Here is a 13,406-nt window from a genome sequence, read left to right as displayed (position 1 = left end):
TAGCTCCTTTAGCGGCTTCATCTAAAGAGAGAAACACGGCTAAACGGCGAAGCTCTGAGCCAGTTTTCAAGTCTACAGGAACGGATCAGCTCTGTTTTAGCCCCTTTATCCTGTTCATGGAAGCTCGTCTTAAGCTGAAGCTGGCGTTAGGTGAGCGCGTCAGAATGATTGGCATGTGGAACAACCAATAGATAAGGCAATACCCCCAGAACTCAAAGGACAGAGGGAGGCGTGTGTGCAGGACGAGACATGGAGGCATCCGATTGGTTCGTTCCATTCGGACCGAGCGGCAGGGATTGGTCAATTGGATTAAGTTTTTACAGACCTGCCGCTTTTAGAAATCTGATCTTTTAACCTCCTATTTCTGAATACATAATGTACTGTACCCAGTATGACAAAAAGTGTTTCTGAACAGGATTACTAACTTTAACTTTAATAAAGTAAAGCAAAAAGAGATTTATTTACCACAATAATGGACCAAAGGTCAGACAGAATGCATCACTACTTACTTTGCAGTGAGAGTAATGTCGTCCCTAAAAGTTATTAACTAGGTGATTTTCACCAGATATAACCCGGTGATCTCTTTCTGCTGAAACATGACTCTGTATTCTTATAGTTTTATGATTATCTGGTACATCGTATGCCAGTTAAAAACGTTTCTAAACAGACTCACGTGAAAGCCAAAGACAACACTGCAAAAACGGAACTAAAAATAAGTAAAATGTTCTTAAAAACAGTGTATTTGTCCTTGATTTGAGCAGGTAAATAAGATGATTTGCCAATGGAATCAGATTTTTGCACTTAAAATAGGAACAACTCATCTTCATCATCCTATTTCAAGTGCAGGGTGTCTAGTTATCTTATTTTAGGGGTCAAAATACTCATTCCATTGGCAGATAATGTTATTTACCTGCTCAAATCAAGGATAAATACACTAACTTTAAGAACGTTTTACTTATTTTTAGATCGGTTTTTGCAATGAAACCACCTCAGCATGTTGATATTAATGGTTCAAAGTAAACTTGTTGCCCAACATGACGAGGAAAACACAACAACTGGCAGTTTGATAAAACTCTTCGTGACAAACGTCTCAATTAGCTCCCATCTGTTGTACCTGGCAGACGCTTCTCTGTGAGCTGCGTTCAACATCTTGCTGCACGGAGCCATCGATCGCAGCGTCTGATGAACGACTCCAGTCAGCCGCAGCTCTCACCAGAGCAGAAACGCTCAGATGTAGGCCAACAAACTGCTGTCTTTACTCATCTCTAAGGTCTCTGCAGACACGCACCGCCATCTTTTCTGGACCGACTGGTGTGTCACGTTAACGTTTGCCCTGAGTCTTCTTTCTGTCCCCCGGCCTCAGCTCTCCCCAGCGTCCACTCACCGTCTCCGGTCTCCATCAGCTCGGCGTTGCCATACTTAGGCGTCTGCCTCTGGGCCGCACTGCCGCCCCCCAGGGCCCTCTCCACCTGGATCCCGTCTGCGGTCGTGGTGTTGGCGGCGTTGTTGGTGTAGCCGGTCACGTCTGGGGGCGCAGAGTGGTTCTCTGGGGAAAAAAAAAAAAAAGACAGGCCGGGAAATTAGGCTTGGCTGGAACCAAGATCCAAGTCAGAACCGGCTGGATTTGGGCTCATTCACACGTATGCAGGTAAATCTGCTAATCTCCTAACCCTAAAGCGACTTATCCCAAGGTTTACTTTGACTTTCTGTGGATTGGACTTTTCATGGTAGTCTCTAGAAAAGACTGTTTTATTAAGCGGCTGCATAACAACACAATCGTGTTTAGCCTATAAAGACCATTATGTTCTGAATCCTTTTTTTATTATACTCAACTTCTCCATATATGACCATAGAGAGCATAGAGAAGTGGCTCCTACTCTTAAGGGAGCCCCTGATCTTGACACATCAGCATGCATGCATGTGCAAATGTGTGCATGTTTACACTGCAAAAACGTATCTAAAAATAAGTAAAATGTTCTTAAAATTTGTGTTTTTGTCCTTGATTTAAGCAGGTAAATAATATTATCTGCCAATGGAATGAGTATTTTGGCCCCTAAAATAAGATAATTAGACATCCTGCACTTGAAATGAGATGATGGAGATGAACTGTTCCTATTTTATATGCAAAAATCTTATTCTATTGGCACATCATCTTATTTACCTGCTCAAATCAAGGAAAAATACACAAATTTTAAGAATATTTTACTTATTATTAGTTCCGTTTTTGCAGTGTATGCATGTTCACTCACAGCCGACGCACACCTAATCCATTGATTGTAATGTTTACCAGGTCATTATCATTTCCATTTCCACAACATTCCCACACTCTGCAGCCCGGATGTTTGCAGCAGCTGCTTACAGGGAGAGAGTGCATGAATATGCATGCAGGGAAAAAGGACACAGACTTTAATTCTCCATGTTTGGTCAGTCTGAGCACATCAGCCTGCCCGGTGATAAGCTAGAACTCCCTCAACAGGTGGGGCCCTGCAGCTAATATTCATGATGTTACCGATGATGAGGCTGTGCTTAAAAACCTGTGAAACAGGGAGGTTTCTTCCTTGTCTGCACCTGTTAACCTGCCTGGTTCTCCTAATAGGACATCGTTCTAACTCGAGTCTCTGCGTCTGCTCACTGATCTTAACTAAACAGGGAGACGACGTTAGACTTTTTTAATGGGAAATTAGATTTTTTTTATGCTTTTAAACCAAGTCTAGTTCCGTTTTTGCAGGGCAGTATTGAGTGAACGCACCTCTTTTCAGTGATTGGCCATGAGGCGAAGAGAAACGTGAAGGTTTTCTCTGAGGAAGTCCAGAAAAACTAACGAGCGACATTAATATTAAGGACCACTATGAACAGAGCGGATCAAACCGAAATATAATTTTGTTATTGTCAAACCGTGAACCTCACCCAAAGTGTAAAAAAAAAGGACACTTAAGCTTTCCCAGTCGTGCTGCATCAGATCAGTTGATATACTCTCTCATTTCACACTGAAAGCCGTTTCTGTGTGTCCATCCATCCGCCTCATGCGGCACAAGGCCGCGGCTGTCTGCCTTCCCTGCTGCCCGTCTGTCTGTCTGCCTGTCTGCCTGTCTTTCTGTAGAAACAGTCAGATCACCCGGGGGGAGCTTCACAGAGTTGCCCCGCTGACAGCAGCAAGAGCTCGGTCAAGCTGCTGACAGAACAGCTGGTAGTAAGCACGCAATCAAACCGATAAAAAATATTATTACTGCGGTTAAAAACCATCTTTATTCACGTGTTCTCCTATACCTCCTGCCATAGTTGGGGTAAAAAAAAACTATAAAGCAGGAATGTCAAACTTATTTGTATTTTGGGCCACTTTGGCATCATAAAGGTCATTAAAAAGGGCCGGTTGCACCTGTATAGATGATACTTTTCATGTCATAATTTCATTCCAGTTCACATAAAAATGTAAAAAATAAAAAAATAAATCACAGTAACATAAAAGTAGCACCTTAGGCTCATTCGAACAATTTATCTGCAAACAAAGTTGATATCGGGCAGAGTTAAACTTTAAACTCATCATTCTGCGTCACTTTTTCTCTTTTTTTGGACATTTCTGGGTTGTTTTAATGTGCTGTGGAAAAACTGACATCTAGTGGCAGAAAGCTGTAACTACACAGTAAAAAAGATCAACAGTCACTGCAGGAGGCACAGTTTTAGCCACTTTATACAATTTAAAAGGATATATGCCTCTACTTTATGACATGATATGCCTTTTTTGGCTCTTGAGGGCAGATTCGGCCCACTGGCCTTGAGTTTGTCTGAAATCTCCAGGCGAGTCAGCGGGCCGGTGGAACCGTGCCTTAAGTTCACCCCTAACCTCTCTAGCACCCCCTTTGGGGCCCCCATAGGTTAGGAATCAAACAAAGCCGAATCAAAGCCAAAATAAGCATTTAACAACTCATTTCTGATGTTTGTCGTGGCTGATTTCGGTTTAGACAAAGTTCATACCGTCCGCTGAAGCTGTGGTTCCTGAAGGTGGAGTCTGGACCTCGCTTGGTGCCAGTAATTAACAAGTGTGTAGTCTCAAGATCCTCTTGATAAACCAAACTTATTAAACAATATGCTAACGGCAAAACTATATTCATCTAATAACGGTTATAGAAGTTGAAAAACGACCCTACATTTCATTATTGTTATTGTAAATCTGCATCGATACCGATACCAGTATGGTACGGTGTTCCGATCCAGCACTAAAATTGTGGTATCGGTATCGGCGAGTACCAACAAATAGGCACCGATACCATTTTGATGTTTCTATGTCACTTAAACGCAGCCTTCTCTCTCCTGACTAGTATTATACATGTTATATAAGTTCATGAAAGTTGCACTATTTTGGCATTTGAGAGCCAAAACTCAGGTTTTAAAAGAAATGATTCATTACTCAACAGATGGTTAAGGTCATAAGTTGTTTACGCTGTTATGTTGGAACCTCACAGGTTTGGGAATTATTGCTTTAAATGACTAAACAACATTAGTAAAGAATCATGATTGTTGACAAATTAAATGTTTCAAAGAGCAAAACTTGCAGGAAAAGGTCAGATTTGTGCTCGTTGAGATTCTGACAAATCTTGTTAAAGTGGGATCAAGTTTTGTTGATGAAGACAAACTTTGAGTAAAGGTGATAAAAGCAGAAAAAATATCTTAATTCTACGGCAGAAACACATTTTTGCTGTTCAGAATCAAATCAGACACACTTGGAGTGAAAATGAACCAGAACCAGAACCTCCTCTCCCTGCAGGATCCTGCAGTTAGGCCACATCAAGCTTAACGCCTCCTAAAATCTCTCATTTCAAACGACCCGCCACTTTCACTGAGACCAGCAGCTTCCGCCTTTGAAAAGTCACTAAAAAGACTCTTCAGACCCTCAATATTCAGCGCCTTTCGTCACATTTCGGAATCGTTTCAGGCCGTCTGCGTTTGTGATGCTTCAAAAGCTCAGACTCTTCACATGTGCGTCCTCTTCCACGAGGCTCGACAGCGGTTCAGCGGCATCAAACGGTGTTTACCTCTCTGTCCCGGCTCACCGTTGGACCATGACGTGATGCAAAGATGATGGGATGAAGCTAAACTGAAACGAGGGAAAATCTGCCCTGTTATTACTGGGACTCTCTCCGTTTTTTAGTCAAACTGCTCCCCTCAGCTTAAATCAACCGAACTTAACGGAAGGCGAAAAGATATTCAGCGTGCTGATAAGTTTAGGCTACATCTGCTTCCTGCACATCAGAGCTTTACATTTTCACACATTATTAAAAAGGTTTAAGGGCATCCATTGTAAACTATGATTCATTTTTGGCATTTAGTGAAAATATATTCCATTGTTGATAAATTGGTCCCTGGAAAAACACTAATTTTCTTCCTCATAATAACAAAATCCAGCTTTAATCTTACTTCTGAAATGTGATTCACAGTTATCAGCATTTGAGGGGGGAAAATATAACTGTAAGTTGTGCCTTTCATTCAAAATATCAAATTAGAGTTTCACAGAAATATTGAGTTTCTATTTTAAATTATTTATATGCGAACGCTCCCTCAATAAGCTGCTCTGCTGCTTGTGGTAAGAAGCACTAGGATCAAACTTCTTGAAGCGATGCTGCTTCACAGCAGGCATGTTCATGCTGTGAACCAGTAATAAGGCGTATATTCAGCTATCAGACCAAAGCTCAAGTCAAGGAGGGTTACAGTTACTCAAGATGGTTTAAATTTAAGATTGATGTGTAACATAACGTCCCTTTCCCTTACATTTTTATATCCAGGGGTACATTTTAGTGAATATATGGATGGATGGATGGATGGATGACGGACGGATGGATTAATGGATGGATGACGGAAGGATGGATGGATGGATGACGGAAGGATTGATGGATGGATGGATGGATGACGGAAGGATGGATGGATGGATGGATGGATGGATGGATGGATGACGGATGGATTAATGGATGGATGACGGACGGATGGATGGATGGATGACGGAAGGATGGATGGATGGATGGATGGATGACGGAAGGATTGATGGATGGATGGATGGATGGATGACGGAAGGATGGATGGATGGATGGATGGATGGATGGATGGATGACGGATGGATTAATGGATGGATGACGGACGGATGGATGGATGGATGACGGAAGGATGGATGGATGGATGACGGAAGGATTGATGGATGGATGGATGACGGAAGGATGGATGGATGACGGAAGGATGGATGGATGGATGGATGGATGGATGGATGGAAGGATGGATGGATGGATGGATGGATGACGGAAGGATGGATGGATGGATGGATAGATGGATTAATGGATGGATAGATGGAAGGATGATGGAAGGATGATGGATGGATGGATGGATGGATTGATGGATGGATGAATAGATGGATGGATGATGGAAGGATGGATGGATGGATGGATGGAAGAATGAATAGATGGATGAATGGATGGATGGATGGATGAATAGATGGATGGATGGATGGATGAATAGATAGATGGATGGATGGATGGATGAATAGATGGATGGATGGATGGATGGATTAATGGATGGATGACGGACGGATGGATGGATGGATGACGGAAGGATGGATGGATGGATGGATGACGGAAGGATTGATGGATGGATGGATGGATGGATGGATGGATAACGGATGGATTAATGGATGGATGACGGACGGATGGATGGATGGATGACGGAAGGATGGATGGATGGATGACGGAAGGATTGATGGATGGATGGATGGATGACGGAAGGATGGATGGATGGATGGATGACGGAAGGATGGATGGATGGATGGATGGATGGATGGATTAATGGATGGATGATGGAAGGATGATGGATGGATGGATGGATGGATTGATGGATGGATGGATGAATAGATGGATGGATGGATGGATGGATGGATGGATGGAAGAATGAATAGATGGATGAATGGATGGATGGATGGATGAATAGATGGATGGATGGATGGATGGATGGATGGATGAATAGATGGATGGATGGATGAATGACAGATGGATGGATGAATGACGGAAGGATGGATAGATGGATGGATGGATGGATGGATGGATGGATGGATGGATGGATGGTTGATAGGTGGATGGATGGATGGATGATAGGTGGATGGATGGATGGATGGATGGATGGATGGTTGATAGGTGGATGGATGGATGGATGGATGGATGGTTGATAGCTGGATGGATGCATGATTGGATGGATGGATGGATGGATGAATGACAGATGGATGGATGGATGGATGGATGGATGGATGGGTGAATGGATGGATGGATGGATGGGTGAATGGATGGATGGATGGATGGATGGATATTATGATAAATTAAATTTCTAATCTGTTTTTAACACAAAAAACGGACACAATGAGACCAAAACAGGAACATAAAGTAATAAATGGTAAAACGACTATTTCCATCCATAGAAATGCAGTTTATATTATATATACTAACGTACAAAATATATAATATACTATATATACTAACGTATGTATTATATACACGCTACATGGGAGGACATCTTTCAACTATACCTTTAATTGTAATTATGTGGGAACATCAGCCCTCTTTAAAGTCTGACTTTTAACCTACTTGTGGTCAAACTAAGGGTGCTACGTGTAAGAGAAGATATTAAAAGAAGAAACAAAATACCTTAGTTGAGTCATAATTTAATTTCTGAATGAAAGTATTTGAAGCCAAGCCGATGTTATATAAACAGGAGAATTTGGCAGGGATGACTACATCTGAGCCCAGCCTGGTCTGACAGGTCGGTGAAAAACCAGGCAGAGAGATGACTAGCAGCGATACACTGAGCCGTGGCCGGCCAGACAAGCAGGGCGGACCTGAACTGAATAATAACGCGGCCGCATGCAGGACAGGCATGCTAATCACTGCAGCATGTTGTGCATTCAGTCCCTGCAACATCTGGGCAGGACGCGTCGCCTCTCCACCCCCCGCAGGGTTCATCCGTCTGGAAATGTGGGCGTGCACAGCCGTGCGTCCGCGTGCACAGGTGTGTGCGCACAACAGGGGACGTCCATCGACCTCGTCAGATTGTCTCTGCGATGACGGGAGACGGGGGAGATCAAGATCAGCGTCGGCTGAGATGGAGGACGATGAACGGCTCGTTGGCGGCAGGAATACCAATCAGCCGGACCGACTGCAGGAGGAGAGGTTTCTGTCTCCCAGCGGGGGTCAAAGACAGTTTAAACCCGCCTCATAGTTAAAAAAATGACTGCAGCAGAGACTTCAGTGCCACAAGTTTAAAGTTTGACACCTTAAGGTTGAGTTGTCATTACTGTGGTGTAAACTTTTAAAGTTTAAAGAGTGGGTTGGCTTTAAAAATGCAAGAGCAACTTGAACAAAGTTTGTAAAAACTGTTTAATTTAAAGGAGATATGTTGTGTATTAATGTGGTTTTAAACCTCCTGTCTGGCAAGGACTGCAGACACTTCTGACACTTTAAATGATGGACTAAATTACTCCTGTTGGTCAACATGCACTGTGTCTTAAATACATAAAAATTAATCCCTGAAACTAGGAGCTGGTTGGTCCAATGAGGAGCCAGCGTTCAGAATCACATGCCCTCCAAAGCACCGAAAAGGCATCCCCAGTAAAGGCTAGCAACCTGAACGAGTTGAGCTGTGACCAGCTCCAGGGTATGAAGGAAATAATAGGACTTACAAGCTTCAGCGTTACATTAACGCACAGTCTACTCTGTATATAGCTTCTGTATATATCTATTCTATTTTGTCGGCACCATCAACACCAAGTCAAATTACTTGTAAGTGCAAACCTACTTGGCAATAAACTTGATTCTGATTCAGAAATGTATGTATCCGAAAAGGGGAGTACTCAACCACTTGTTGAATACCTGCATTAAGAATTAAGGCACTTCTGATACTTTGGGTCCGACCCGATCCGAGCCAGGCGTTCCTACTAAAAGGGGCAAAACAGGTTTGCATCCACTAAGAAACAAAAACGCCTTTTTTTCTCTGTGTCTGTCATTTATCAGACTAAATGTTTCCTGTTTCAGTTGGACAAGATTAATAGAAATATTTCCATTTACTGACAGAATAATGAGATCATTTTGGGAGATATTTTTCCATGAAGCATTAGTGTTTGGCAGGAATGTCCCTTTAAACCGTATGACTTGGCTTTGGTTTAGCTATGAGTCCTCCAGACAGAACTGGTGTAACTGGGTCTGCCGTCCTGCTCACACACGTGTGTATTCTGCTCTCCCCAGTGTTGTAGTCAAGTCACTATGCCTCGAGTCCGAGTCCAGGTTCAAGTCTCCAGTGTTCAAGTCCGAGTCAAGTCCAAGTCATTAAAAAAAATCTGAGTCGAGTCCGAGTCATGTCCACTACTCATCCGAGTCGAGTCACAATTGATCCAAGTCGAGTCCAAGTTCTGCACTAAAGTAAGCATAGCCTACATGTTTTTAAACTAAAAAAAATCCACACTCCACCACATTGCACTAATAATTTAGATATTAAAATCATACACCAAATAATATTCTAATGACATATTAAAATTATAGCCTAATGATATAAAAAAAAGTCGAGTCTTTTTCTCAATTCCAAGTCAGAATGATCTGAATGTAGGAGTCCGAGTCCAAGTTCGAGTCATCAGTGCTCAAGTCCAAGTCAAGTCACGAGTCTCTAAATTTAGCTAATGACTCGGACTCGAGTTCGATTCTCGGACTCGAGTCCGAGTCTTGGACTCGAGTACTACAACACTGGCTCTCCCCACAGATGATTAATGAGAATGAGATTACGCTTTATTGATGCCCGCTCCAAAACACCTATTTTGCTGCCTTTAAGCAACTTTGTCCACTGTCCATTTAGAACTAGAACGGCACAATGTTTCACAAACATATCATGACTGCATTATCCGTTTCCTGTCAATGTTCAGATCCTAAAGGACAATAACTGTCAGTGAATATATAAGTGTTGTGAACCTGCATTTTTCATACCAGTATAATACTCCACAGGAGAACACGCTCACACCAGACACAAATTACATCAGGGTACATGCGTAAGATCCCAGCGGGATGGAAGCATAGATGAGAAAGAGAGAAAAGAACAAAATAGGAAATATCCGTCTATCATCTTCTGCTTCCTAACCACAACCTCCTCTGGATGAGTCTGGGGAACGCCAAGGCGTTTCCAGCCCAGATGAGATATAAGAACACCGTTATACAGCGAGGACTCTTTAGTTAAAGCAGAAGTGCGTCAGCGGTCGCCATGATGAGTGCTGTCCGAATAGTGCAGTCAGTAAGGAAGGAGGTAGGAAAAGGAGCTTGCACGCTCCCTCCTGAGGCTAGTTTTGCCAAGGATCCCCGCTACGTCCCTTACCGGCGCTATGAACCCTTAAAGTATCCCACAATCCTTTGTGTGACATTATGTTTAAGCACAGCTCCCTCATGGAAATCAACGAAAATGTCCGGAGAGAGGAGAGTTAATTTTCGGAAGGCTGTAGGCCCGGTTCTGACTCGCATCATCCACGTGTTTCCGTCACATAACGAAGTCTGATCCAAAGGCTGTACGAAGTCGGCACAGCAGTCCAAGCCTCCTCTTCTCCCCATGATAGAGTTCTTACTGTCGACCCCATAAAAGGTCAATGAACAGGTAAGTTCCTAAGAACTATGATGGAGCCATGGTCCCTGCATCAAGTTCTGGGTCTTACACCCAGTGGGACAGGCCCAGAATAGGGAGGTGCCAAAGGGGGAACCCGATCAGATGTCTAAGCCACCTCCACTGCCTCCTTTCAGTGATATCACAACAGACTTCATCCCAGTATTTAGAATTATTATCACCATGGGAAGATTTTCTTACAAGACCCATTTGTGTAAAGAATTTCTTTCATGCTTGAAATTATTTTATTGAATTTTAGGGAGAAGAACAGCAGCTAAGGAAGGAAAATCAAGATATGCAAATGTTGTATCGGTTCATAGATTTTAAAGATCAAAAACAGGCTTCACACTCCAGACAACAAACCTGAATGGTGGAAAGCTGAAAGTTGGAATCTTTGACTTTCTCTTTTGTTGTTTTGCACATTATCTTTAGATTTTGAGTCTATTTCGACTTTGGTTCATGAAACTATGAAAACACAGAGGAAGATATTGATATTTTCTCCACTGTCGCTTCATGCATGCTCAGTATGAGGGATTGCTGCAAAGCCATCAACAATGCAGACGACTGTCCACTGTGGCTCTACGCTCTTTCAGGAGGAGTGAATGCTGCTTGGAGAGACTTGATGCAACCTGCTGGGTTTCCTTAGAGAGGAAACTTTCTCACCAATCTGTATAATTTCACATAATCGGTATAATCTGATAGAATTTAACTTTGAAAAGAGCCCTGAGATGACATGTGTTGTGAATTGGTGCTATATATTTTTGTTTGGAAAGTTTTCTTTGGTGCCATTTTCAGGAAATGGGTTCGTTGTACCTAGTTGTCAATTTAGCTGAAGGTGACTTCCGGTTGTGTTTCCTAAAAGATATCTGAGAGTCTGTTTCATTATAGCTCTAGTAGGTTTTATATGAAAAAAATATATAGGTGTCTTTGACTTTAAATAATTAAATGTAACTGAAACAAATGAAGCAGGAAGACAGCTTTCATTCCCCCCAACATCTGATTTGTGAGAATAAAAAAGCTGTCTGGGAAGCAGAAACATGCCGCAGGATCACTCACATCAATAAACACCTAACAGGAGAAACAAGGAGAGGAAAACTACAAGCTGGATTGGTAACTTCCTCTAAAACATTGTTGATTTTTTTTTTTTATCAACAATTCACAGCTTTTGTTTTATTATTTCATGCACCAACAGGTCAATGCTATCAGAGTTAGCATTGAGATGACCACTCCCACACGGTTGTAACACAGATGCCTACAAATTAAGGGATCAGGAAACAATCATCAGGGTGAATGGGGGCAAACGGGGGGGCGAGGGATATACGACATCCATATTCGCGTGAAAGGATGGCAGGAGATCGACCAGTTTCTGGGTTTCTCCGATCTCCAACTTACCGGAGCGCCGTGGCTCGGAGTTTCCGTTCAGTACCATACCAGCTGGTTCTGCCTTCCTCCCCCTCCTCAAGGAGAGGTGGCTCAAAAGGCCTGCAGGCGAGGAACAAGAGGGGAGGGGGGACCTTGAAACAAGGTGTCAGGGGAACGATTCGGTAAGACACTGACTGCTCATAACTACCCCACACAACCCCCTGCTAAATAAAACCCAACGCTCCTTTAAGCCTCAGGACACCAAGACATTGCAACAGATCTGTAACCTGTTTTCTACACAAATATAACCGTCAGCTTATTCCAAAAAAAAGTAAAAAAAAAAAAAACTGGACTTGTTTTCCATAGTTTAAGACGTTTCGCTTCCTCTCCAGGAAGCTTTCTCAATTCAAAAAGTCTGGAGTAATGTGGAGTATCAAGCTTTATACCATTGCCCAACAAAGGCCCTGTAATGGCTTAGATAACATGCAAATTCAATCGAAACAGGTCCACCCCTTAGTAATGGGCGGTCGTTAAAGACATTAAGCCAGCAGATTGGACCGAAACTGGTCCACTCCTCTGTAACGAGGAGTCGTTAGGGTTGTTATTGGCTTGGCTTAAAGGAACAATGTTTTGATCACCCGTATGAGGGTGAGAGTTAAGGTGACGATAGGTTCCAACTCTCAAAAACTTACAATACAGCAATGGGATTAATTCCGGCCAATCGTCACCTTAACTCTCACCCTCATTCGGGTGATCAAAACATTGTTCCTTTAAGCCAAGCCAATAACAACCCTAACGACTCCTCGTTACACAGGAGTGGACAAGTTTGGTCCAATCTGCTGGCTTAATGGCCATGACCTGGATGACTGAGAATCTTCACCAGCAACCGTCAGCTTAAAAAGGCTCATGACTTAATATTAAAATCCATTTTATTTATTTCATAAATTTCACTTTTCCACTGAGTTAACGATTGCATTCATCAGAAAAAAGATTAGATTTGCTTTACATTTTAGGGCTTTATAAGAAAAAAAACATGGAAATCGAACAGTTTGCTAAACAGTGATCAAAGTCCAGTGGAGCGTACAGCTGCTGTTGCCCCACAGGGATCACTTCCACACAGAACTGGTGTCGTTGTGGGTTTGGGCCAAGACCTGGACGGTTTGTTGTAAATGGTGGAACCTAAAATTTAACTTAAAGCTTAACCACACCTGTGTTTAGCAGCAAGACAATGATCCAAAGCCACTCTGGATGGCTAAACAAAATACGGTCCTGTAACCTTAAACTGGCTGTTAATGCTGGGGAAAAAAACAATGTGGATGAATTTAAGAAATTCTGCAGAAACGGAGCGGTCCAAACTTCCCCCACAGTGATGGCACAACTAGGTATAGAGG

At 42.6% G+C, this 13,406-nt stretch overlaps 1 protein-coding gene across 8 annotated transcripts in view; it reads right to left on the bottom strand.

Annotated features, from left to right (window-relative positions):
- Positions 1-13,406, bottom strand: part of LOC105917585 (disco-interacting protein 2 homolog C) — a 253,099-nt gene that overhangs the window by 70,880 nt on the left and 168,813 nt on the right. For 7 of the 8 annotated variants that reach the window (XM_036131247.1, XM_036131249.1, XM_036131243.1 and 4 more), the window contains exons 6-7: positions 12,046-12,135; positions 1,385-1,546 (exon numbers count right to left, since the gene is read on the bottom strand). In XM_036131247.1, the coding sequence (XP_035987140.1) occupies positions 1,385-1,546; positions 12,046-12,135 (252 nt within the window). The remainder of the gene's footprint in view (positions 1-1,384; positions 1,547-12,045; positions 12,136-13,406) is intronic. The other variant, XM_036131246.1, reaches the window with a different exon arrangement.

This window comes from Fundulus heteroclitus, unplaced genomic scaffold (assembly GCF_011125445.2).
Source record: "Fundulus heteroclitus isolate FHET01 unplaced genomic scaffold, MU-UCD_Fhet_4.1 scaffold_42, whole genome shotgun sequence".
Lineage (NCBI taxonomy): Eukaryota > Metazoa > Chordata > Actinopteri > Cyprinodontiformes > Fundulidae > Fundulus > Fundulus heteroclitus.
This window is presented reverse-complemented; position numbering and strand designations above follow the sequence as displayed.